Source organism: Pleurodeles waltl, chromosome 11 (genome assembly GCF_031143425.1).
Source record: "Pleurodeles waltl isolate 20211129_DDA chromosome 11, aPleWal1.hap1.20221129, whole genome shotgun sequence".
Taxonomy (NCBI): domain Eukaryota; kingdom Metazoa; phylum Chordata; class Amphibia; order Caudata; family Salamandridae; genus Pleurodeles; species Pleurodeles waltl.
Window position 1 is genome coordinate 821341325 of NC_090450.1, and position 23733 is coordinate 821365057.

General features: G+C 40.8%; 1 protein-coding gene across 1 annotated transcript in view; it reads left to right on the forward strand.

The window, feature by feature from the left end:
• LOC138266175 (telomerase protein component 1-like) overlaps positions 1-23733 on the forward strand; it is a 72547-nt gene that overhangs the window by 16828 nt on the left and 31986 nt on the right. Inside the window, exons 3-8 of the mRNA XM_069214648.1 lie at positions 5242-5426; positions 6587-6914; positions 7893-8020; positions 12978-13569; positions 13717-13825; positions 14185-14318. Of these exons, the coding sequence (XP_069070749.1) occupies positions 5242-5426; positions 6587-6914; positions 7893-8020; positions 12978-13569; positions 13717-13825; positions 14185-14318 (1476 nt within the window). The remainder of the gene's footprint in view (positions 1-5241; positions 5427-6586; positions 6915-7892; positions 8021-12977; positions 13570-13716; positions 13826-14184; positions 14319-23733) is intronic.

Below are 23733 nucleotides of genomic sequence, written 5' to 3' on the forward strand. Positions count from 1 at the left end.
ATTGGGTCGGGGGACATAAAGCAAATAGGGTTTACCTTAAATTCGGAAGGTGACAAAGGCTCTCTTTTACTCAGAATGTGTCAGATAATTGGTATTGCGGGCAGAGATGGAGTTAGTGAAGGAGGGTATAAGATTGGTCCAAAAAAGAGAACCTGAGTTCGGGGAAAGAAATAGTAGAGCCCTCAAGTGCCATGCAGGCCTGCTTCCTCATCAAGTGCAGTACAACTTAGCAGGTTCTAAAAATCGAAGAATGTGTGTGATCGGAAATAAGGGCAGACTAAGTTTAACCAACGCCACCGAGTACAAAGACCTAAAGCTGAGGAACCACTTTGAGCCCCTTTTAAAGCCCCTTGATAACTACAGCGGGGGGAGCTGAGTGATTTGGACTAGGAATTAAGCTCTTTGCACAGCCATCTGATTTTTTCCTGGAACTTAGGAGGCTATAAAAAACACTTAAAACAAGATCTATTTAAAGGAAGGCTGGAAAATCGTGATTTAGTTTGTCTCTAGGAAGCTTTGTTGTTCGAAGAACCCGAACCAGTAGACAGCTTTATGAGTCTCTTTAGGGGTGCCACTCGGCAAGGTCCAGGTCGTCCCTTGGGGGTATAATTACTCTGACCCTGACTAGAATAGCCAACAGACACACAGAGGTATAAACAAAATGTTGCTGGCTACTAGCGGGCCAACTAGACCTTTATAATAATATAGGAGCTCATGATAATCAATGTTATTATACAGCCAGGGATGACACTTGATTATGATATTCAGCGGGGTCTATTTGAGGAAGATCTGGAAGCGATATGTATAGGTAAAGCGGAACACATGATCTTAATATTGGGAGATTTTAACCATAAACTTGACCCTACTGGTAGCGATAAATTGTATAAGGAGCTGCTAACATCTGCAGGGATTCCGTATGGTATTTTCCCAGAGACAGAAGGTACGGCCCGGGACAAGTCCTTAGTAAGAACCTTAGGATCTCTAGGTCTGTTCTGCATTAATGGGCGCATGAATACAGATCGTCCGGCAAAGCAAACTTTTCAAATAGGCAACCAGGCATGTCCTATTGATTATGCCTTCATAAACACTTGGCATTTTGGAGAAGGATTGGACTTTGGAATCGTACACCTAGAGGGCAGTGATCATTGGTCCCTACAGCTAGCAATTGGGTCAGTAAATAACGCTCAAAGAGAAAGAGAAAAAGTGTTGGCACTGCAGGTAGAGTACCCACGTAGGAGAACTACCCAAATCACAGAAAGTAGCCTAAAGGTGCTTAATGAATTGATAGTAAATTATAAAGATCTTAGGGTGGAGAAAGACCCCAATGACGTTTTTAGGGGATACAATAGGGTAATTGAGCTAATAGTAGATTGTCTGAAAGTAAAATTAAAAACAACACAGGAGAAAAAGACGAAAGGAGAAGTAAGCAGGGCCAATAAAAATCCTTGGTATAATTAGGAGTGTAGGAGCCAGAAGCAGAATGGTACGGAAACTAGAAAGGGAACTCAGGAAAAGTTGCACTATTGAAGTAGAACAGAAGCTCCGCCTAGCAAAGCAAGGTTATAAAACAATCTTAAGGCTTAGGAAATGGAAGTACGTAAATAGGAATTGTGAGGTAATGGTAGATGGGATCAGAACACAAAACATTTGGGGGTTCTGGCAGTTGGTGAGGGAGGGAAAAGCCACAGGAAATATGCGGTGCTTGGCTGGTGAAGATGACTGGAATAAACATCTGTGTAATGTATATAGAGGACGGATGCAGAGGGAGAATTTGGAATTAATATGAAGATAGGTGGGGGTGTAAGATCAGCTTTTTCCTTGCAAAAGATAAAAGAAACAATTGCAGCGCTTAAATTAACTAAAGCAGCGGGCCCAGACAACCTTCCAGCGATAATTATAAAAAATAATATTGATTGGTGGGCCAAACTCTTTTATGTCACTTTTCATAAAATTCTTGATTCCGGTTGTTTCCCTGAGAATTGGAAGGGTGCCATAATTAGGCCGATCTATAAAAAAGATGACCCAACTCAACCAAAAAATTATTGCCTAATTAGTTCACTGGATGTAGGCAAAAAAGTTTTTGCAAAGGTATTGCCGGGTCAAATTATATCCTGGGCAGAGATAAACGACTTGATCCCGGTAGAGCAAGGCTGATATAAAGAGGGTCACTCTACAATTGACCACTGTTTTAGTCTTTGGCAAAAAAAGTCAATTGAAATGTGAGGGTGTCTATTCTGCTGCTTTGTTGATTGTCATGCCGCTTTTGATTTGATCAAAATTTGTTATGGGATATATTAAAATGGCTGGGAGTTGATCCGGATCTACTGTTTCTCCTTCAGGGTCTGCATTCACAAAATTAGGCCCAAGTAATTTTAGATACAAGTGGTTCTCTCTCAAAGAAGATCCCTATAAGGAATGGATTGCGCCATGGATGTGTTCTGGCCACCATTATTATTTGCTATATTTATGTCAGACTTACCAGGTATACTAAAGGAGGCTAAAGGCCTGTGCCCAAAAATGGATGGGGTTCATATTTCTTGTCTATTATACGCAGATGACCTGGTGATAGTAACTATGACGGAGTTGGGGCTGTAAAGAAAATTAGATGCTTTTAATTCTTATTGTCAAAGGAAAAAAGTTATAGTAAATATGGATAAAACAAAAGTAATGTTAATAGGGAAAAAGAAGAGTGAATTTTCCTGGTTTCTGGGAGGAGAAAAAGTAGAAATGGTTGAAAAATACAAATATTTAGGCATGTGGTTTGACTCTGAATTAAGATGGAAAGAACATATGAGGCTCTAAAAATCAGAGCTTTAACATCAGTATGGGGTTTAAAACAGTTTAGCAGGAAATATGGAGGACCGTCCCTTTATCCTGTTGTTTCTGCTTTTAATGCTATGGTACGTCCTCAATTTCAATATGGAATAGAAGTCCTAACACTTTCTGGGAAGTTAAGTTGGGAGATGGAAGAAAGTGATTGTGCAAAATGCTTGCTATTGCTGCCTTCCTCAAGTATGATACAAGCTATAAGGGCGGGGTGCCAAGTGACGGCATGGAGTTACCAGGGAACAGAAGCGCCATTGAAATTCTGGTTGAGCTTCACAGATGAGGGAATTTCTGAAATGGCAAGATTATGTAAAACAGAAATAAAGACAAGTGAGTTAAATTGGACATCTGAAGTGAGAGGACAGTTAGGAAAGATTTGTGTCCTCTTTGGCTTAACAATTAACCAGTGGCGCTGAGAACAAATTCTGAAGCAGGAGCTGCGTGCCATGGCAAATAAAAGTGCAAGAGAAGCAGATTTAGAATACCTGGAGAGAAAAAGTTCCACCCAGTTTATGGTGGGTGGGTGGATGAATGCCGAAACATTCTCTTATATAGAGGCCCTACCTAACCCAAAATTAAGAGACGCAGCGTTAAAGTTCAGAGTAGGGTTAAACCCTGGCTATTTGGACCCAAAGTAAAAGTCATAATTAGGGATGACCGGGCCTATGTACATGCGGCCTACAACAAAAAGGTAGTGCCCAACATAATTTATTGGATTGTTTATGGTTTTTAGAAGTGCATAAGAAGTTTTTAAAACCAATCTTTAAGAAATATAATATTAATAACCGGGATCAAGTGCTTAAACTACTGGTAGATATGAGATTTTTTAATGTGACTTGTGCACTAGGCTGATTTTTAATTGATATACAAGGTGTCTTAGTGGGGCTCGCAGGGCCCTCGCAAAATGTAAGAATGTAGTATGTGAGATTTAAAATAGAGATGGCACTTTTTAAGATAAATGAAGATATTATAAATTGACTGTGTTTATATCTATACTGAATAATTGTAAAATGTTATAAGCTATAGTTGGTATCACCCTGAGCAATATAGGAAAACTGTTTTATTATTACATGTAGGTTTAAAGTAAAAGCACTGCCACTTTAGGTAGATTTGCGCCATATGTAAATTACAAGAACTCTTGTTTTATTAGGAATATAATCAGGTTAGGCTGCTATGCACAATGTACTTTGTAAAATAGCAGGTAAATGAAACTTGAATATGGGGTTAGTAAAATAATACCGAGCTGCATTAGGAGGGCTTCGTAGACATGAAATATTATGAATTAAGAACAACTGTGCGGGTATAAACTATGTAACAGATTAATTTTATGAACCATTGTATTGAGTATTTATGTGTTATGATTTTATGGTTTTAAGCCAAATAAAGAATTTATACAACAAACAACAGATGGATGGTCAATCCAATAGCACAGTGACAAGGCATTCTTGTAACTTGTGACACCAAATACCTTAATTGGGGGCAGAAGCCACCTCCCAAGTAGACCACTTGTTTTTGTCCAAAAGAGCGAAAAAAGTGTCACAGTTTAAGTTCCAGCCATCCCACATATTCGTAACAGTTAAGGATTTTTATCACAGTTCTCACACTTCGCAATGCACTAGAACCCTTCATGATATTAACCTTGATACCCTTTCCTGTTGTATACAATCTTGAGATGTATCTAGGTCTCAAAACTGATGTTCACTGCTCTGTTGCTCCCCTACCAGGATTGGTTTCTTTATGTCCCACTCCACTCATACATTCACACATACATACATACATACCCACATATATCCTTAAAATAGTACCACACAGAATCAATGGAGTTACATTCAAGGTGTGTGACAGGCACCGGTAACAAACGAGTGTTCTCAATGTTTACATGAGCTGGTTGTGTAGCTTCTATTCTGACTGGGGTGGGTTGCATCTTGATGCACATCCATCACAGAATCAAGATGGCAGCTCTTTGGTGTGTGTCTTATTGACCCTGTCATGTCCCCTTGAGCTGTGTTTAAATCTACATGGTACACTTGTTTCACAGCTCCCACTTAATTGTATCTCCCACCTGAGTGGAATATTGCTGTGACATTGATAGCTTGGAGGTTAGGTGAAAGACAGCCATTTATTGAATATAACATTTAAGTAAATCACGGTCTCCGTGGAATTTTTGTTTGTAAACATAGTTCACGCTGTCCATTCTTCCAAGGCAGTAGTGTTCAAACTGCTGACAGTCAACGCATAAACCTGACTGTTTTGTAAACCAAGACCTTGGACATCTTAACCTGGACGTAGAAAAAGCTTCTGTGGGAGTTGAAGGAAACAAATACAAGCGACGTACAGTGACCTGAAAGTCCTTGGTGTGATTGATACTTTTGCAAGGTCAGTGGTGGTTGGGATTAACTGCTATCTTCTCTTTAGGTGTTTCCAGAGCTGAGGGAGTGGTGTGAGGTGCGGGGGCTTTCTCTCGTTGAATGTGACCTCCGCTGGGGCGTGCCCAAGGATTCCTCTTCCACTACGATCATCGCAACATGTCTGGAAGAACTAGACCGCTGTCAGCAGGACACATATGGGAACCCACTTATGCTGGTCATGGTCGGAAGCCGGTATGTGACCATTGGGACTGGAAGGTGCAATGGACACTAAACTCTTTGTGTCAGGCCCCTCATCCTCTTTATTTAGGCAGTTTGTGTCTTCTCAAGGCTGAGAGACAACAGACTACAAGATCATCACTCCCTTTGAGTTACAGGATGTCCACTCTTAAGGCTTAGCCGCTGTACTCCAAGCCACTCACTCCCATTATTAGAGGGGGATGGCCTGCAAGGGTCAAGAGACACCTTGCAGTCCAGAACGCAGACCCCCGTTATCAGGCAGTGAGTTCACTCTGAGAGCCAAGGGGCATCATGCCCGCCAGGCTGTTCAGTCTCATCATTAGGCAGGATGTCAGCTTTTAGCGTCTGCCAGAATACCGAGTAGCACTACTCCCCGACTACACAAACATATGTATGCACCAATGAGCCACTCCACAGGGCTGCTTGTGAGTAGAGAGTGGCAATAAATCATGTTGTTTGACACTGAGATGCCTTGTACTTCACAATTCAGGGAGATTGGGGGTGTGAGCAGAGGCTGGCAGGGCAACATGGCATTGAACCTTAGGATTTCAGGGTTCCTAGCACCAGGATGTTTGTGAGAGTGGTGTGGCATAGCAGGTCATCCGGATGAGAAGCACTTCATTTTTAAGTGTTTCGTAACCAAGGTGCCAGTGAGCGGGGTGTGGCAAGGAGATTGCATATGGTACCTGGAGATACCTTGCATCTTACTCCTGTGACTATAATGGCGCATGGATATGAGGCAGTGTGCTCCTACCCCTTCCTTTCACTTTTTATGACTGTGGCATAGCACGTTTGTGAAGCCTTGAGATTTCATAGGTCTCTGCTCCAAGGTGCCTGAGTGAAGTGTGACAGGACATCATTTTGTAAGATGTTGACATTTTATGTGTCCCATCTTTAAGGAGCTTGGCGGAAGGAGGGGGGGCATGGTATCAGAATGAGAGGCATTGCCATTTCACAAATCTCACCCATAGGGCGCCTATTGGAGGGCAGCACAGCATCAGTGCAAGTCATTTTGAGATTTTAATGTGTCTCCTCTCTAGGGTACTGAGGGTGTTATTTTCATAGGTCTCATGTCTAGGGTGCCTACTAGGGAGCTATGTCCTTGTATCATAATATTGTATTAATCTAAATTCCTTGTCTCATTTACCCTTTAGTGTGGGCTGGGTCCCAACAGCTGAGGATGTTTCGGTGGAGATCATGGAACAGTACCAGTGGGTACCGGGGATGTCTGTCACGGGCATGGAGATTGTGCACGGAGCCTACCGCAACTGCAACCCCAATGCACTCTTCTGCTTCCGTGACCCCTCCTTTATCGAGAAGCTACCAGCAGACATGCTGGTGCGCTTTCAAGATGGCAGCACCAGGAGCCAGGAATTCCTGCACGCTCTGAAGGAAAATGTATGCTGCCGCTTTCCCAAAGAACAAACACTGCTGTATCAGTGCCAAGTGAAGGGTACTGATGAAAGCTCAGGAATGCAAAAGGTGAGTAGGGACTTATATTGAAAATTGTGATTCAACAAAACATGACTAGCTACCATGATTTAAGAAAATTGTTACAAGCAATTTACACATTTTAGGGAGCACATGTAGGAGGAGGACTTCAGGGCGCTGCTAGGAGAAAGCTAATACTGATGGAGCAGACACAGTCCTAGGGATTTTGATGGGGGGAGCTGACCTTGCTAGAGACCTTCAGCATAAGAAGGGCATGGATGGGGAGCGTCCCACATTGTTGATGGCCTACAGGCAGATTGAGCACTGGTGGAGAAGACCATCACATCTGCATTACACAGGCTATTGCTAGGGGAAGCTCACACCACAGAAATCCCGGGGAGAAAACTTTACACTGCTGGAGGAAGCCCTCATTGTTGGCGATCTACAGAGTACATGGGCCAATCTTAGTGATAAAGACACGCAGAAGTCCTACATAGAGCAATGGACTCTGCCAGAGGATGCCCCATTACTGGTGTTTTACATAGTACACAGTTGAATATTGGAGGGAAACTCACACCACAGATATTCTGCAGAGTAGGGTGGATACTGCTAGGGGAAGCCAAAACTGATGGTGTTCTACTGAGTACTCAGGCAAATGTTGTAGGGAAACTCACACTGCAGATCTTCTGCAGAGTAGGGTGGACACTGCTGGAGGAAGCCGTCATTTCTGGAGTGCTAAAGAGTGTACAGGCCAATGTTAGGGGTAAACACACAACAGACGTCTTACAGAGTAGGGCAATTACCTTGGAAGGAGTCTTGACAGAAGATTCCACATCCCCTCTCAATTCAGTGATGTACAGACCAATGTACATTTCATGGGACTTCCCTAGTATCTCAATAGGGACCGATCTGCCCCACAGTAAAAAGTGGTGCTAATTCATATTACTCACATGCTCGTATGAACACGTATTAGGTCAGCTGTTTCCTCTGGATGCTTTTGCCTTTACTTACACGTGCTTGCTCCTGCAGGTTCAGCTCGGTAGTTTGGAACATTTTTCCTCATCAGTGCTCCAGTTCTTGGAGAAGAGAATTTCCGAGACCTTCCCAGGCTATCAGCAGGTTCTGGCACAACGAGCTGGCCAATCTCACCCCTCCTGGTAAGATCCATCATTAGAAAAGCTACTATCACTTTGTGCAACCTAATCCCAGTGTGCCCAGTAAGATGCAGCTCTGATGCAACGCTCTGCCCTTCTGGAGACATTTGACAAGTTGTCACCTTACCTTAATCTCATGATCCCAGAGATTTCTTGGTTTTGAGGCATGTTGAGGCGTGAAAGGACTTATCAGCCATGCAATTGTACATTATCACACAGTATTTCAACTTGGTTTTAAATGTAATATGTTGTATTGATTTCTACAGGATAAACAATACAAAAATACACAAATAAAATTATACAAAATTGAATGAATTTTCCCCTTATGTGTGGTAATTCACATCCTTAGCAAAATCTAATTTGTAACTTAAAATAAAGTTACTTTACAGGTTATCACTATTAGTATGGTGGACCCTGATGTTCCCTTAAAAGGACGTCAGGATTCAACGTACTCATAATAATGACTGGACGCTGATGCGCTGTCTGGGGCTTACTCTTCTTATGAGCTACAATCTTTTCTAATAAATCGCTCCTGCTACTGGCATTGGCAGGGAAATTGACAGCTTCCTTTCAGATTGATACTATTGTATGAAAACCTTATTTTCCAGCAGTGACAGCTGAAAAATTAACTCGGGTCTGAGTTAGTACAGGGGCTCAGAGTTAGCAGTACAAATAAGGAGAAGAGACCACTGTTGTTAACCTTTGTAAGTCCAATAACTCTAACCTAAATTATAGATGCTGACGTGGGTCAGAAATATGAAGCATGGAATATTGTGCTACTTTAATATTGTAACCAAAATATCGAGGACAAATATATTGAGAGGTAAGTTTGTATAGATTTTCTACACCTAACTCCACGTATATATATTTCTGCAATGTAGCGTTAAGAATAGTATATCTAAAAGCTCCCCCTCTGCACTTAACTGTTGATATTTCTGTCTTCAATAATTTTGGCACAATATTAAGGTAGAACAATATTCCATACCTAATATTACCTACAGCAACCATGTGTGTTTGAAACACAGTGGTATGACAAGAAACACATACTCCCTTATTTAGGTATGGTGGATTGGATACTCTGTCAAAACATGACGGATATTCCCCCACCATATTACAAGTGCTAAAATACGCCTGCAGTGCAGCAGATAGGTCAACAGCACATTCGTGAAGTTGTAGCCCGTCCGCCAAACTGTGAATAAAGGCCCTTAGTACAGACTGGAGCTTGATCGAAACCCATCTGTGATCCTATTGCTGATCAGGTTTCAGCGAATAGTTATCATTTGTGCATCACCAAGTAAAGTGTCTTGATTTGTTTTGATCTTATTAAAATCTTTGTTTCATTCACACTTCAGAATTACATCAAAAATGTGCCTTATTTGATCTTTCTTAGCGGCTGAATTATTTTTTTAGCTATTTGTACAGTTCATTTACAGGTATTTAAATGTTGTTGTGTGTTACAAAAAAGATTGACATCTACAGCCTTTTCTTTCACAATCCCTACACCCCAGTAACTTTCTCACATCGTTCACTCTAAAAATCATTTCACTGTGCAATCAGAGAAAGAAAAGTAAACACCAGGCTCCCCATCAAAATAGTAAGCAGGAATTTCTCTGAGAACACCTCTGTCTTTGAAGGCACAGCAAATGTGGCAAGATAAAAACAAAATGTATAGGCATCTTTATTACTCATTCACTTTCTGAACTCCAGCATGGATATTTTGGAGGTGCTGCAGCACAGCCGCACCTCTACTTCTAGCGCCTGTGCATCCGAGTTTAAGCACCTGAAAAAGAGCAATAGATGAGCATGCAAAGCACGATGTAAAACTAATGTAATCTATACAGTAATGAGGCACTGGTAACCATGCAGTGAGGAGAAACTATAACCTTCTTGCTAACTGGAACCTTTGCTTCACCATGTAACTGTATCTCTTTAAATGAATCTCTTGTCAGTCTCTGATTACAGCAGGTAGAGCAGCTAAATGGCAACCTAGAGCCTACAGTTGTTTTTAACTGTACTTGTGCTTCATAATTGTAACCAATCAATCATACAGGAAATTAAGAATCCCACATGAAATGAGTTGAATGTGGTTTTTAAACTCTTTGTTATACTTGGGCATCATTTTGTTTTAATTGTTTACTTCCCATGTGTCAAGAAGCCTACTCTGTTAGTCATTTCCATCGTGAGTCATGGCATAGAATAATCCATCAGTTAATATGCCCAGTTGCACTGGAATTCTTCAACTCTGTGCGCATTCAAAGAGCGATAGGTGGCACCATTCTAATAAACTTCATTTTTGAGGGTAATGATTCCTTAGCACCTCAGGAAACTTGAGAAATAGCATCCCTTATTCGATTGGAGGCTTGCCAGATGTTTCCAGTTACTCAAATCCTTTTTAAATTGCAGTTTTCATGTTATAGATAAACATCATGTGTCACAGATCACCAAATGCGGTCTTTCAATTGTGGCATTAGTCGTTGTGCTGCAAACTTGCAATTGCTCCACACTTTTTACTGGGTGTCCACCAGGGTCTATGAAATATAAGCAAAGAGACAGGAGCGTACTGATCCAACTAGCAGTTAACATTGTATTAGTGCAGATTTTACTCTTTTCTTCTGGCTCCTTTGATTCCCAGTTTCTTCCTTTCATGTTCCTTCTGCCGTCAATCTTATTATGTCTTTATGAGCCTCAGGTTTATCCTTGCCACTTTTAATAAAATGTAGTTTTCCAAGTAACTTAATAACTGAACTAGTAAATTATGCACATATTTATCACTCATTTTGAAGGGTCCATCCTATCCGGCGGCCTTGCTCCTGTATATCACGATACTGCTCTTAATTTGGGTTGTCTACCCTATACTCTTTGTTCTGTTTCACTCGTTTGTTTTGTTTCATCTATTCACCTATGCTACCAGTTATAAGTTTGCTAAATAAACAATTAAATACAGATGTGAAGTGTTCAAAACATTTTAGAATGCAATAAAAATACTATAAATCTAAAACATTTAAGAGACTCAACATAGAAATTAGTCAGTTCAAAGACAATAACTAAGTAAAGCTATGAAAGGATGTAATAACAGTAGAACAACCAGACAGCGTGATGAAAGGGAGAGAGTGGCACAACAACACTATCAGAACGGGGCAGGTGATATAAAAAAAAGAAATGAAAATCAGTCATGGAGGTTCTGCCAACCCAACTATGAGTCAAAGAATAATTAATCAAAGAGGTGTAAATCAGCACTCCTGATTTTCTGAAATACAAATTCGCCCTCCTTCTGTCTGTAAGAAGTTCGCCCCAATGAGATGTGGATGGATAGCCAATCGTGTGTTTGTGTGTATTGTTCCAGTTTTGGGAAGTGATGTTTTTGGTCGTGGTCTCCTTACTCATGCCTTTTTGTGGACAGCGACAGGCCTAATAAGAGAACTACCACCCAAAATGACTATGGGTTAAGATGACCTCAAGCTCCAGTTGCTAAATATATGAGCTCTAGAACATCCTTTCACCGTTCAGATAACCTGGGGCTGGACTACAACACAAGGAAATAGCTTGTCAGCCAATCGTATGCCCACTTTGGGCATTTTCCAATGAACACACAGAAAAACGTTGTTACATTTGTGTCTAGTCTCAATGTTAGGTAACTAGCCAACAGAACTTTCCAGCCTACCTCCATTGTCTCATGTGTAACTCTCGTTAACCAGATATGCACCACAAATGTTGTGATAGAGCATCTTAAGATAGTGCATGTTCATTAAAGTAACCACAAGTGACCATGCAGAGTTTGCTGACTGGTCTTGCGGAGGAACTAGAGGCATGGGTCTCAGTCTTGCACCTGAATCAACTAAAGGTGATAAATCAGTATTCTATCTAGATAATGAAATGTTAGATGTGCTCCCAAAAAGGGCAGATGATCATGAGCTGGGCATGTGTCACTAATGCTTATAATTTAATTAGGCATTTAGAACATTCTCATCATGCCCTACTGCTTACCATAGTATCTGGTAAGGTACAGACAGTACACGTGTAGCTGTTTAAGTTTGCTTCCTCTGGGTTTGAAGTAAAAATAAAGCACTAGTGTGATCAGCGTCTATGCTGATGCTCTCACAAAATTATGCCCAGTTAGCAGAGTTCTCTAACTCAAAAGCAAGTTTCAAGATAAGCAGAATTAATTGTAACCCCTCTGTCTCTATTGCAGTCATTTGTATAAGTGAAACGACCCTTCGCCCAGGGGCTAGTGAGCAGAGTGAGAAAGGCGAAGGAAATGAGGGAGAGGAGGACTAGAATGCCGGCGTGAAGACGTGGCATTTTTTTTAGGCCATCTACTTTTTTAAACTATTAATCCATAATAGAGTTTTTGACGTGTTGAATGACTCACTATTATTTTGTCAAACCATTACCAGCCTTTCTGGTAAGGTCACCCAGGTATAGAGGAGGTGGGAGCACTTTCAGATGGTTTGACAGAAAAGGCCTCCTTTGGTCACGCCCCCGACCAGAGTTTAGATTGAGAATTGGTTTACTGGCCTATAATCTAATCCAGTGGAGCTCCAAGTAACATCCTGCACTGTGAAGCACAGGAAAGGTTGAAAGGGCTCTGTCATATGTTAGCTCTTTTCAGCCTTATACATTCATATACAGTACTGTGCTGCAGAATGTCACTGTTCCAAGCCCATCCAGCAATGTCCTTCACCCAAGGATTTTGAAGTGATAGTGTGATTTTTAAGAGGAGGGTAATAAAACTATTGCTTCTGCTTACTTATAAGGAAGTATTTTCTGCTTTGATGGTCACTACCGTACTGGGTTCAGAGTTTTAAAGTCCTGGGTCCGTCCCCTGGCTCTTTACTGACACACCCTGATCTATGAATGTGAGTTTGTCTCTGAGTTTGCTTTAAATCAGCTGTTTTCGCCCCCTGTTTCAAGATGCTGCAATATTTGCCTTGCACATTGTGTATCTACCTTCACTCCACAGGCAGCAGATGGAAGAGGCTCACCATAAACTGTATCTTCAACAGAAGTGCCAGCTGGTGCTCGGGCGGCAGCAAGAGGTAGATGCTGTGCTGGCGTTCCTTCGGGCATCAACGAAAGAGCTGCAAGAAAGGCAGGAAAGCTGGAGAGACTCAATCAGTGGCAAGCAGGGACATAAACAAGATGACAGAACAGCAGCCCTAAATTCTGAGTGTATTGAGACACAGAAGGAAACCTACACCACAGAATCACAAGACCCAGACAGCAACGAGGAACAGGTAAAAGACGACACCAGGAAACTACTGGGTATCATGAAGACACCAATGCAAGATGGGATTGGGGAAGTACCAAGGCCAGCCAGCAGTGATGTGCAAGTGGAAGAGGACACTAATGAACAAGGAGGTTCAAGAAGCAGCGAGCCCAATAGACAGAAGGGATCTGAGATACCGCAAGACCCTTTGAGCAGCAACATACAGAAAGTAAATGGTGGGGCTGAGCACCCCGCAATGCAGCGCATCTTTCCCTATGTGGTGACTGCGCATCCAGGGATGGGAAAGTCTGCACTGATGGCAATGTGCATCACAGAAGCGCTAAAGGTGAGTGAAAAAGGCCTAGTTTGGGTCTTTGCAATGGTTGTAGGGACGGTGTGGTACTACTAGCAGCACTCTGGTGCTTTCATTGCCAGGATATGCCTCCATTCCATTCCATGGTACCAGCGTGTAACTGCCTGCTGTCTATTTCAGCTGCCGAACGTCTCTGTGTTCTTCCATTTTGTTGGGTGCAGTCCTTCATCCGTGGAGCTGCTAAACCTGGTGCAGAGGCTCTGCTGTCATCTGATCGTGGACAAGCAAGGTAATGGCCCCCGATGATACCTTGACCTCTAGGGGAGGGACCGACATTAGCCAGAGAATGTTCTTCAAATGGCCTCTCTGTACTGAGAAATTGACCCTTTAGCCTCCTGGAACTGCCCTGCATTAACTATTACACACGAAGGTCGTCCTCAGTGCAACGTATGGTTACCCATCTTTCTTACTAAATATTACCAATCCCTGCTCATACATATTCCTATGAATGAAGTTCTCAGAATGCCCTTGTTGATGTTAGTGACTGCACACCCACTTACAACGACCCCCCCATTCTCTTGGCTTCGGTTTAACCAATTAACTCCTTGCTAGTTACTTCTGTATCCCTTGAATTTTCTTCATTGTCAGCCAGAGAAGATGTCCTCGAAAAGTTGAAAGAGGCTGTGAGCAAAGAAATCCTGAGGGAGATCCTAAGGGAGCAACTGAAAGATGTCCAGAGCCGAAGCACCTTCCCTGTGATATTCATTGATGCTATAAACCAGGTAATAGTATCTTGTCAGAGAGACGTAAGTCCTTTGCAAAACAAAAAAAAGCATAGTACGAGAGGAAGAGATGCTCGTTACAAGATTATAACAGTGGTAATGAGACACCAAGAAATAATGAGGCCCATGCTAATGTGTTAATACCTGGGCAGCATGTAGGCATTTGAAGGGTGAAGCACCATTTAATGATGATGGAGGTGGGGTACCACCCATACATTGAAGGAGGGGTGATGTTTTGAAGGGGGTGTGTATGGGCTGGCACTTGTGGCCTGAAAGAGAAAAACATCTATTTTATTGGGAGAGAGACTGAGAGAGCAATAGTGTTTTGGAAAAAAAGGTATTTTTTAATTCCGAGAAGCGTGGGGGTAACATTTGTGTACTGAAGAAGAGAACCTTCAGTATATTGGCAGACTCGATGCATAGCAGGACATGTTCCCATTAACAAGGAAAAAAGGGAAGGGGGGCTCTAAAACAGAGGGATAATAGCCTTAGTCCTTATTTCCCCACATAAGCACTAGCTATGTCTTTTGATGTCCTACTACCTTGTCTGTGTCTGCTTGAGGCTAATTTGTACAGGACTAGGCTCACATCCTGTCCAGGGGTGCCCTTGTGCCATAGGGAAATAAGCATTATCATATAAGGCTATCCACATTTTTAGGGTTGAGCGCAAAGCGCTCCTTCCCTGGTGTAATATCTCTGTGGGCTTTTAACTACTCCCACATCACACCCATCAGTTTAGTTGGTTCGTGGGCTTGCCTTTTAAAATTCGCTTGATTTAATTAGTGAAAGGCATGCATACGTCATGCCTTTTCTGGTGTTTAGCCCGCCTTGAGCTCACAGGCCAACTATTGAAAACATGCGAGCCTCCATGTTTTCCATTTGGTTTCTGCATTATTTTTTCTCTTTATTTCATAGGCAGCGTAATCTCGCTGGGCAATAGTAGAGCGCTTTGCATGACATCAACAATGTTACATGGATATTTGCACTTTTTCCAGTCACGTGGGTAATTGCACTTTTGCTGATAGGTTTAACTGCAAGCGAACTTCTGTTTCCTTTTGTGGGTTTGCTTTGCGCTCATGGCGGCCGTCGGCTCGCTTATGTGAAACTGTTTTACTTTTCAGTTTATGTGGCAAGAAAAGTCAGTTTAGGGTTTTACAACACGAATAGCTTTAACTTGAGTAAACGTGAGACCTATTGAATTGCAAATTGTTGTTTTCATATTATGGTTGTTGTGTCTCTATGCAGGGTCGGATTGGGATCACAATTTGGCTCAGGCACTGCAAAAAAGAGTGGCCCCACTTTTGCGCACAATTTGGTTACTCGCAGAGGTCTAATTTTTAGAGAAATGTTTATGAAATTAAGAATTTTATAGCTTATAGAGCCAGTAACATTGGTGAAGACTAGGGGCACTGCAGTTCTGAAAACTGAATACTTACGTGCAGTCTTAACACTCTGCACAGTGTAGCTAGATACACTTTCCCAAACAGCTATGTCCGTGACTCTGATCATCACATAAATCAGAAATCTAGTGCAAAGTCAAGGGGAAAGGGTTAGACTGGAATCTCTGGGAATAGATCATTTAATATTCAAAAATAAGAGGAAGAGCAGCTGTGGACCTCTCCCTTGGAGAATAGTACCTTTAACGACACACATTTTGCATATCAGCCATAAAAACATTTTGCAAAACACTCACAAGAATGAAATCTAGCTGCCTCACAAATTTTACACTTTTTCCTGAATGAAAATACCATTTGCTCAAAGACTTGGCTCTGCTAGCTCTTCTATGATCCACTTGGTTGGGCCTCTGAGAATCAAACCTATAAAAACAGAGAGAGAGAGAGAGAAACACATGTATAAGTCACCTATGTAAAACAGAGTCTAAAGCGCCCCAATGTTAACAAAATCTAGTGCCCTCACAAGTCTGGCTTTAAGCCACATTTATGTAGATTTTGACAAAGTATTCTCTGGAACATTTCCTGACTAGAGCTAAAAAATAATACCTTTGTTAATACTTACTTGAAGATTAAACATCTTGCACAAGTTGGAAAGATACCCATTCCCAAACAACTTTGTGCTGGACATTGATCATTATACTAATCAGAAATCTCACACACAGTCAAATGGAAAGGGTTAGGTCAGGATATCTGGGAACAGAAGCTACAACGGCACAGAAAAAACAGGTCTTAAACTCTCATGATTTCTTCTTCAGCCAATTCACAAAGAAGGGACTTTGGGGAACGTAACCTGCAACAAAAATAAACAGAGTAAGTTTACATTTTACCCATACATAAAATAGATCTTGCAGATTTAAAAAAAAAAACAGATAAAAAATATCATTTTACCTTCAATAATAGTTTGCAATGCCTTTCTATTTCCAGTGAATTATTCCTTCCTCCTAATTTACTGGGAGACAAAACCTGTAATATAAAGAGAAAGAGAAATAACACCAACACCAAAAGGGCATAACAAATTCACAGATATATACAGTTATGCCATCTCACAATTGTTTTTTTAACCAAAAATTATGCAGATTTTGTCCTATGTAATTGCAGGAAAATTTCTATAGGGCTAGCGTGGATTTGAAATTTCTGAGCATCCTTTCCTTTACCTGGTCAATAGAGGAGACATTGTAGAAAACAGAACCTGCAAGGACACAAATAATACATATCTGATTAGGGACAACAAAAATATACTTTAGTAATTCCGAAGCAAGAAATCTAGATGTAACACAATGTGTAGTCTTTTACCTGGATGTACAGATGCTTCTCCAATGTTTTCACTGGCCTCTCTCAGCAAGGCTAGATTGTCTCAGCACCAAAAGCTCTTGCATTCATATCAATAATACCCTTGGTCAGCTTCACTGTGTAGGACTCCAGAAAACAGAACTGCAACAATAGAGAAACAACAAAAACAATATCTAAACATCACCTGCAGAAAGTACCCTTACAAAACCTCCAAAACGTATAATGTAGCTCAATCACAACACCTGATTTTTTCTTAAAGTAAGCATCTTTTCTCCAGAGTATTTCACAGGATTATCCCTGGAGGGCTAGAGTGCATTTCAAATTTCTGTGGATATTTGCCAGGTCCTGTTTCACATGGGAAAGAGGAGTGGGATAGTAGAAAAAAGAACCTGTAGAAAGAAAATAACACTTGATTAGGACCTACCAAAGGATATTCACAGAAAATTAAAAGGTTAACTGAAGCCAGGATAATTTGCTATCATTTACCTGAATATATGTACCTGTTGCCCAAAGTCCTCACTAGGCTGTCTGCAAAGAGTGAATCTCATTACTGTCATTAAAATTCATGTAGATACTTCTCTTGTTCAAATTAATTACAGAGGCCCTGAAGAATATAACCTGTACCAACAGAAAAAAAGAAATAATAAAAATAAAATAATGCAAAACTGAGTAACATACATAACATCCGATTCTTGTAGTAAATGTGTTTTTTTACCTAAAAATGTGCAGCTTCTAGCCAAACTCTTCACTGGGTCTTCTCCAGGGGATTGAGTGATGCTTGGTGAAAAGAGCAGCTTTGAAATCAGTGTGGCTTCTCATATCAATTATTCTGTAAATCTTCTTTGAATTCACAAATGAGGAAAAGGAAGTCTGGGGTGTAAAGAATGCTAAACAAAATGTATCCGTACAATCTAGTAATAAATTTGCTCCAAAGCCTGTAGTTGATGTTCATATACAGAAAAACACAGTTTTGTTCACATCTGTTGCTGCTTTTAAGTCTAGGCTGTGGAGAGACCTTGCTTTACTCAATCAAGAGTTCCTGCAGCAATGCACTTTTTTTTGCAACTAAGTCTATAATATCATCATTTTTCAACTGAGAAAGCACATTCCATTCAACTAACATGAGCATAAAGGCTTCAAGGTTTTCCTGACCAATTTCGTTCCTTAGGCGGGTTTTGATGCACTTAAGTTTAGAAAAACTTCTCTCACAGGCTACTTGTGTACAGGATAAGGTCAAGATATATTTGTATGCCAAATACAAATGCTGGTAGGCACTGCTGCAAAGCAGGTACTTTTTCAAGATAGAGTAACAACAGACAGCACAGTCATGGAAAGCATTGCACTTTGTAGGTCCAGCCTCAGGTTCTTGGTCAAATCCTTCTAATTGCAGGGATGGGTCTTCATTAGTCTGGTCTTCTCTGTCATACTCTTCAGGTAGCGTCCTTTTTAAATTTGCCCATTTAGCAGCAAAATCTTGAAGTTCTTCCTGAAAAGTCCGCACAATTATAGAACTATCTATGTTTTGCAGCAAGGAACAACGTTTCACAAGTGCATTGCCTGGGAGACTCTGATTGAAGTTCTTTCAGTCAAGGCATGCTATACCTGCTGCCAAAGTTAAGTGGATCTTGAAACGAGTGGTCAGACTTTGAATAACCATGTCTATTACTGTACTGTACACCCCAATATGAAATCGATCTTTAGCCAAGGTTATAGGCTCATCCTTTGTGCTCATCCCAGACATCTTTTTAAAGGACACCCTTCCTTCAGGAAGTACCATTTCTACTTCTTGATCACAGTTCCTGTCTTCTAAGTCTGTGTAGGCCCACTTTGCAAATTTTGTGGCAGCAGAGTATATAGTTTCAAAATTGCGGGAATCTGTGGTAAGAAGTTTTATAGTGTCTGACACCATTCTCTGTGCTTGCAGGATATCCATTAAACTTGTTTGGAGATACTTAGACAGAGGTGTGGTTGATGCAAAAATGCAAAGATACAATTGGGCTGTTAGGACTGTTTGAAAAATTGCATAGCCCCTCAGCATATTGTAAGGCTTGGCCCCGTACATTTGGAACAAATCTAAGATTGTCAGGTGAACTATTATGAAGGACTTTGACCAAATCAATAAACATAGCATTGGCAGGGTTATTGAAAGAGCCGAAAACATTCTTCAGAGCAGCATCTTTTGCCCACCACCTTGTTTTTCCAATGATCTGGACTGTCCGACCATTCTTTGCCAGCTCACACCACACATCCATCCTTTTATATGACTCCCAGAGAAAGGCTGCACAAGAGTGTAGCAGTCCAAAGAGAGAGGTGGAAGCTGTAGATGCCTGGGTCACATCAATAAGTTCTAGGTTTAACACATGTGCATAGCACCAGACATGTATGTGGCTTGGGGATTCTTTGCTTAGCCAAGTACTGAGTCCATTGTACTGGCCTTGCATGTTGGAAGCACCATCAGTCGAATTTCCAATGCACTTAGCTATGTCAAGACCATTTTGTTGAATTGCAGTTTGTACCAACTCGAGCAATCTTTTTCCTGTTTACAAAGTGCAATTTCTGACTGCTATTAAGCGTTCATGTACATTGTTCTGTGACATATCGGATGAAAACTGAACACTGGTCAGTAACAGTTATATCTTAAGTTGAGTCGATCTGGATTGAGTACATACCTGCGTTGTGTATTTCTTTAGTAATGTGTCTTTTTATCAGTTTGGAAATTGTATCTGTTACATAGGTCTTTGACATGAAAGTCACAGACGCACCACAGCCACCTTTCTGTTTTGCTTTGGAAGTGAGAGACTCAATGTGCTGTTTAAGAGGTTGGTCATATTTTGACAGGAGAAGGATGAGTTCAAAAAGTTTCCATGATCAAGCAAATCATTATCTAACTCAAAAGCAGACTCTGATTTCCCATGATAGCTGAGACCTCTTTTGCCAATCACTTTAATAACTTCAACCACAAGCTCCAATATTTCCCTCCTTCTTCTGACTTGTAGTGCATGATTTGTTGTCTGCCGAGAGGAGAATGGTTATGTCAACTCCAGAGATGGCCATCATGTATGAATCATTGCATCTTTTGTGGAATTGGGATGCCTCATGCTCTGTAATGCGCATGTACAAGTGCCTAAAATGTTTCCGCCCTCGAATAAATGGATCACTTTCTTCACATTTGCTAAATGCCAAGCAAACTGTGCAAAAGAAAGCTTTTTGGATTTCTGAAAAGCTTAACCAGCATCGGATACTCCCATCTTTTCTCATAAATGCCAACTGCCCATTAAACTGTTGACTTTTAGAAGGTTGGATCGGGTGATACTGAAAGAATTCAGATAGCTTATCATGCCTCGGCATTTGAAAGAGGTCAACTATCTGTCATTGGTCCATTCCTTGTATCTCCATTATACTTTGGATCCCAGCTTCTGGCAAAAAGATGGATACAGAGCTCCCTGATACAGTGGATTTAGTTGCTTCTTCTACTTGAGTGGCCTTTGCACTGGATTCGGTTGCTTCCTCTGCATTTGCTGCAGGTATTGCAGAAGTACTGATTTGTGACTCCTCCTCACTTGTTACACCTTTAGTTGCATCAGCAGACAAGACTCCTGCTTCCCCTGACTGTACATCTTCCGTTCTTTCAGAATCATGTTGTTCTATCATTTGCTTGTAAATGGAGTGTTCTGTCAAAGTAGTGGCCAAAATATTTGCACCTGACGATAGAGAACCCACTGCTGTAGTACAAGCATTGTAATATAGCTTTTTGGTCTCCATTGTGAACATGTCGAAAATGTTCTTGTTTTCTCTCACTTCTTCAAACTGTCTTCTCTCATAATTTTTCAGCACTCCCTTTTCTTTTCTTCTGTTCCATTTCTTTCCCTAGGCAAATAAAACATCCTGTTGTTTATCTCAATAATTCAGGCTAAGTGAGAACAACCAGAAAAGAGGAAATCTAATAACAAATACATCTTCCTGGACTTCTAGTGCAGTATGGTTATTTGCTAAACATAATTTGTCACTTTATTTTAACAGCTTTCAATTTTTTAGTAAGAACACCGCACAAAGAAAGTACTTTAGGTCAGTTATACTTAAAGAAAACACATTTTAGCTCAGTGATAGTCAAAGTACGTCCCAGAGGCCACATGCAGCCCTCTTGACCTTAACTTGCGGCCCCCATTATACTAAATAATGAGGCAAGTATGTAATGAAGCTAAAGAAAGGAAATAAGTAGGGTATCCTGCACCGCTCAACTTTATATACACCTTCTTTTGTAAGGATATCTTGCAGCAAAAGTTTAAAACTGTGATAAAGTCTGTTTAAAATAAAAATACGGTATTTCATTACCATGCAGAACTGCTTCTTCATTGTACATCAAATTAAATCAGTGCATTGAAAAGTATTTTTAGAAGTGATAGTTTTAAAACATGAACTCGGAAACATTCACTCTTCCCCGCCACCCTGACAACAATGCCTGTAGTGTACTAAGAGGCAAGTCAGTTCTTATGTGCAAACTTTGGCTGACTTGGGTTTCTATTATACATGAACAGCATTTTAGTTTATTAAATCAAACACAGGAGAAGGTTTTGTACAGCATGCATCCTGAAGTCATGTATTTCGAGTCCCTCATATGTGATAATTAAGAAAAAGGAGGGAAAGTGAAACAAAACCTAGGATCACACAATCTGGTTAAATTGCGAAGCTTGGATTAATCCCAAGTTTTTGGTTTCACATTGTATAATTCAGACACTAGATGTATGTGCCTCCCTTCCCCTACACTCACCTTACCACCCACCTCCTCTCCACAACCCCCCTGGACCGCCACCTTGCTGGTATCAATGCAGCCTTCGGTCACATCACAGACCGAACTTTGTAAGTCTTGAAAACAAAATTTGTGATTACCCATGTTCAAGCCTATGTCATAACATAATACAATCTGGAATGAAGCTTCAAAAACATTCCTTGGGTGAATTGTGCACATTATTAATACTCAGTATATTAAATTACAACAACATTTTACGTGGATTTCTGTCTGTAACCAGCCTATTCCGCTCATTTTTAGTGATACGATAAGGGTGATTTGGTTGATGTTTCGTGAGCTAGCACATAATATCACAGTAAAGCACTTGGGCATCATGTTTGCAAGTGTAGCTTTAATTATGTTTACTAGGGTCATTCTTACAGCAACAATGAAAACCAAAGCACTGTTCTGAGGATTTTCACCTTTCTATTTGATTAAATCTAATAATTCCCTCCTTATTTCTCTTTCCCGCCTTGTCCCTCTTCCCCTCTTTCTTTGTGTGCACTGCTCTGGTTTGATAATGATCCCCAGTTCTTCTGGGTAGTAGCAACTGGAGGGCTGGGGGAAAAGAAGAGGTGAACAGAGAAGTAAAGAGACAGTATAACGAGAGAGGTGAAGTAGAACTAGAAATGAGATATTGATAGGTGTGATGGGGAGAGACATAAGGTAGAGACGGAAAGATCAGGTAGACAGAAGAAAAGATACATAGGTATAGAAAGAGGAAGAGGTAGGTAGATGATGAATGTAAGAGATATAGGCAATACTTTATTGTCATAGAAAAACACATGCAAACCTACAAAGTTCATTTTCTTCACTTTTCCAAAGAGATTATGTATCAAATGCTACACGGAATTCAGAAGAAGCAATAAACACCCTCTGTTCTTAGAATCATAGTTCAAGGGATCTGCAGCCTACTAGTGATTTTGGTTTAAGTATTTCATCTGTATAACAACCCCTCACAATTCTTCACATGCCTTTCCATGTGTACGACACACGTTGTAGCACCATATCTGAAGCATGTTCTGCGGGCCACATGCATGATAACGAAACACATCCAACCAGAAACAATTGTGCAATACCAAATGGCCCTCCTCTTCCAGGCAGAATAGAGCCACTTGTTTGGCCATAACAAGGCCTAAGCCCTTAAACAGACCTAAGACAATTATCTTGCTGAAAAGCTCCTCTATGGATGGCAATAACCATGAAAAACATAGAAAATGATCAAAAAGGACATATAACCTTAACATCCTAGAAGAGGCAATCCTGCTGCACAGAGAAAGAAGTATCAATTTTGCAAATTTTGCTTAGGCCTCGAGCAGGGCATAGCTTAGAATGAGGCTCTAACAGTTCTCTTTTGAGAAAGCACATTAGTACAAAGTCTTAAACATGTCCTGAAATAAATACATAGAGATGTTGGCACATTCCAGCCTAATACCTAAAACAGAGTCTAGTCAGAATGACCTACAAACTACAACCAAATATTAGCCAAACGTTACTGAATAATATTCCTAGCATATGAAGAAATAAGACCCTTATCTGCATTTTGGATGAGGCCTTTAAAATAGAGCTAAATGTTTAACTGTGACCCAAAGGACTCAGTTTAATTTTGCAAAGAATTGGTAAAGAAAAAGTAAAAATAGTTCATACCTGTTTGTTCTTTCTTCATAGGATGGGATCGACTAGCAATACACTGCATTTCTGGGTCCCTTGGTGCTGGGTGTAGCAATTCAATAAAGCTTTGGGGCGTATCTACTTCACTGAGCCTAGTGCAAGATTTTCTGGATGTGGTGGGACCGCAATTGCAGAGCACTAGATGTGGCTTTGAGTACTGCTTTACTCAGCCTCCTTTGGTCAGCTCTTTGGAGTGTGGGGTGCCAAGAGGATT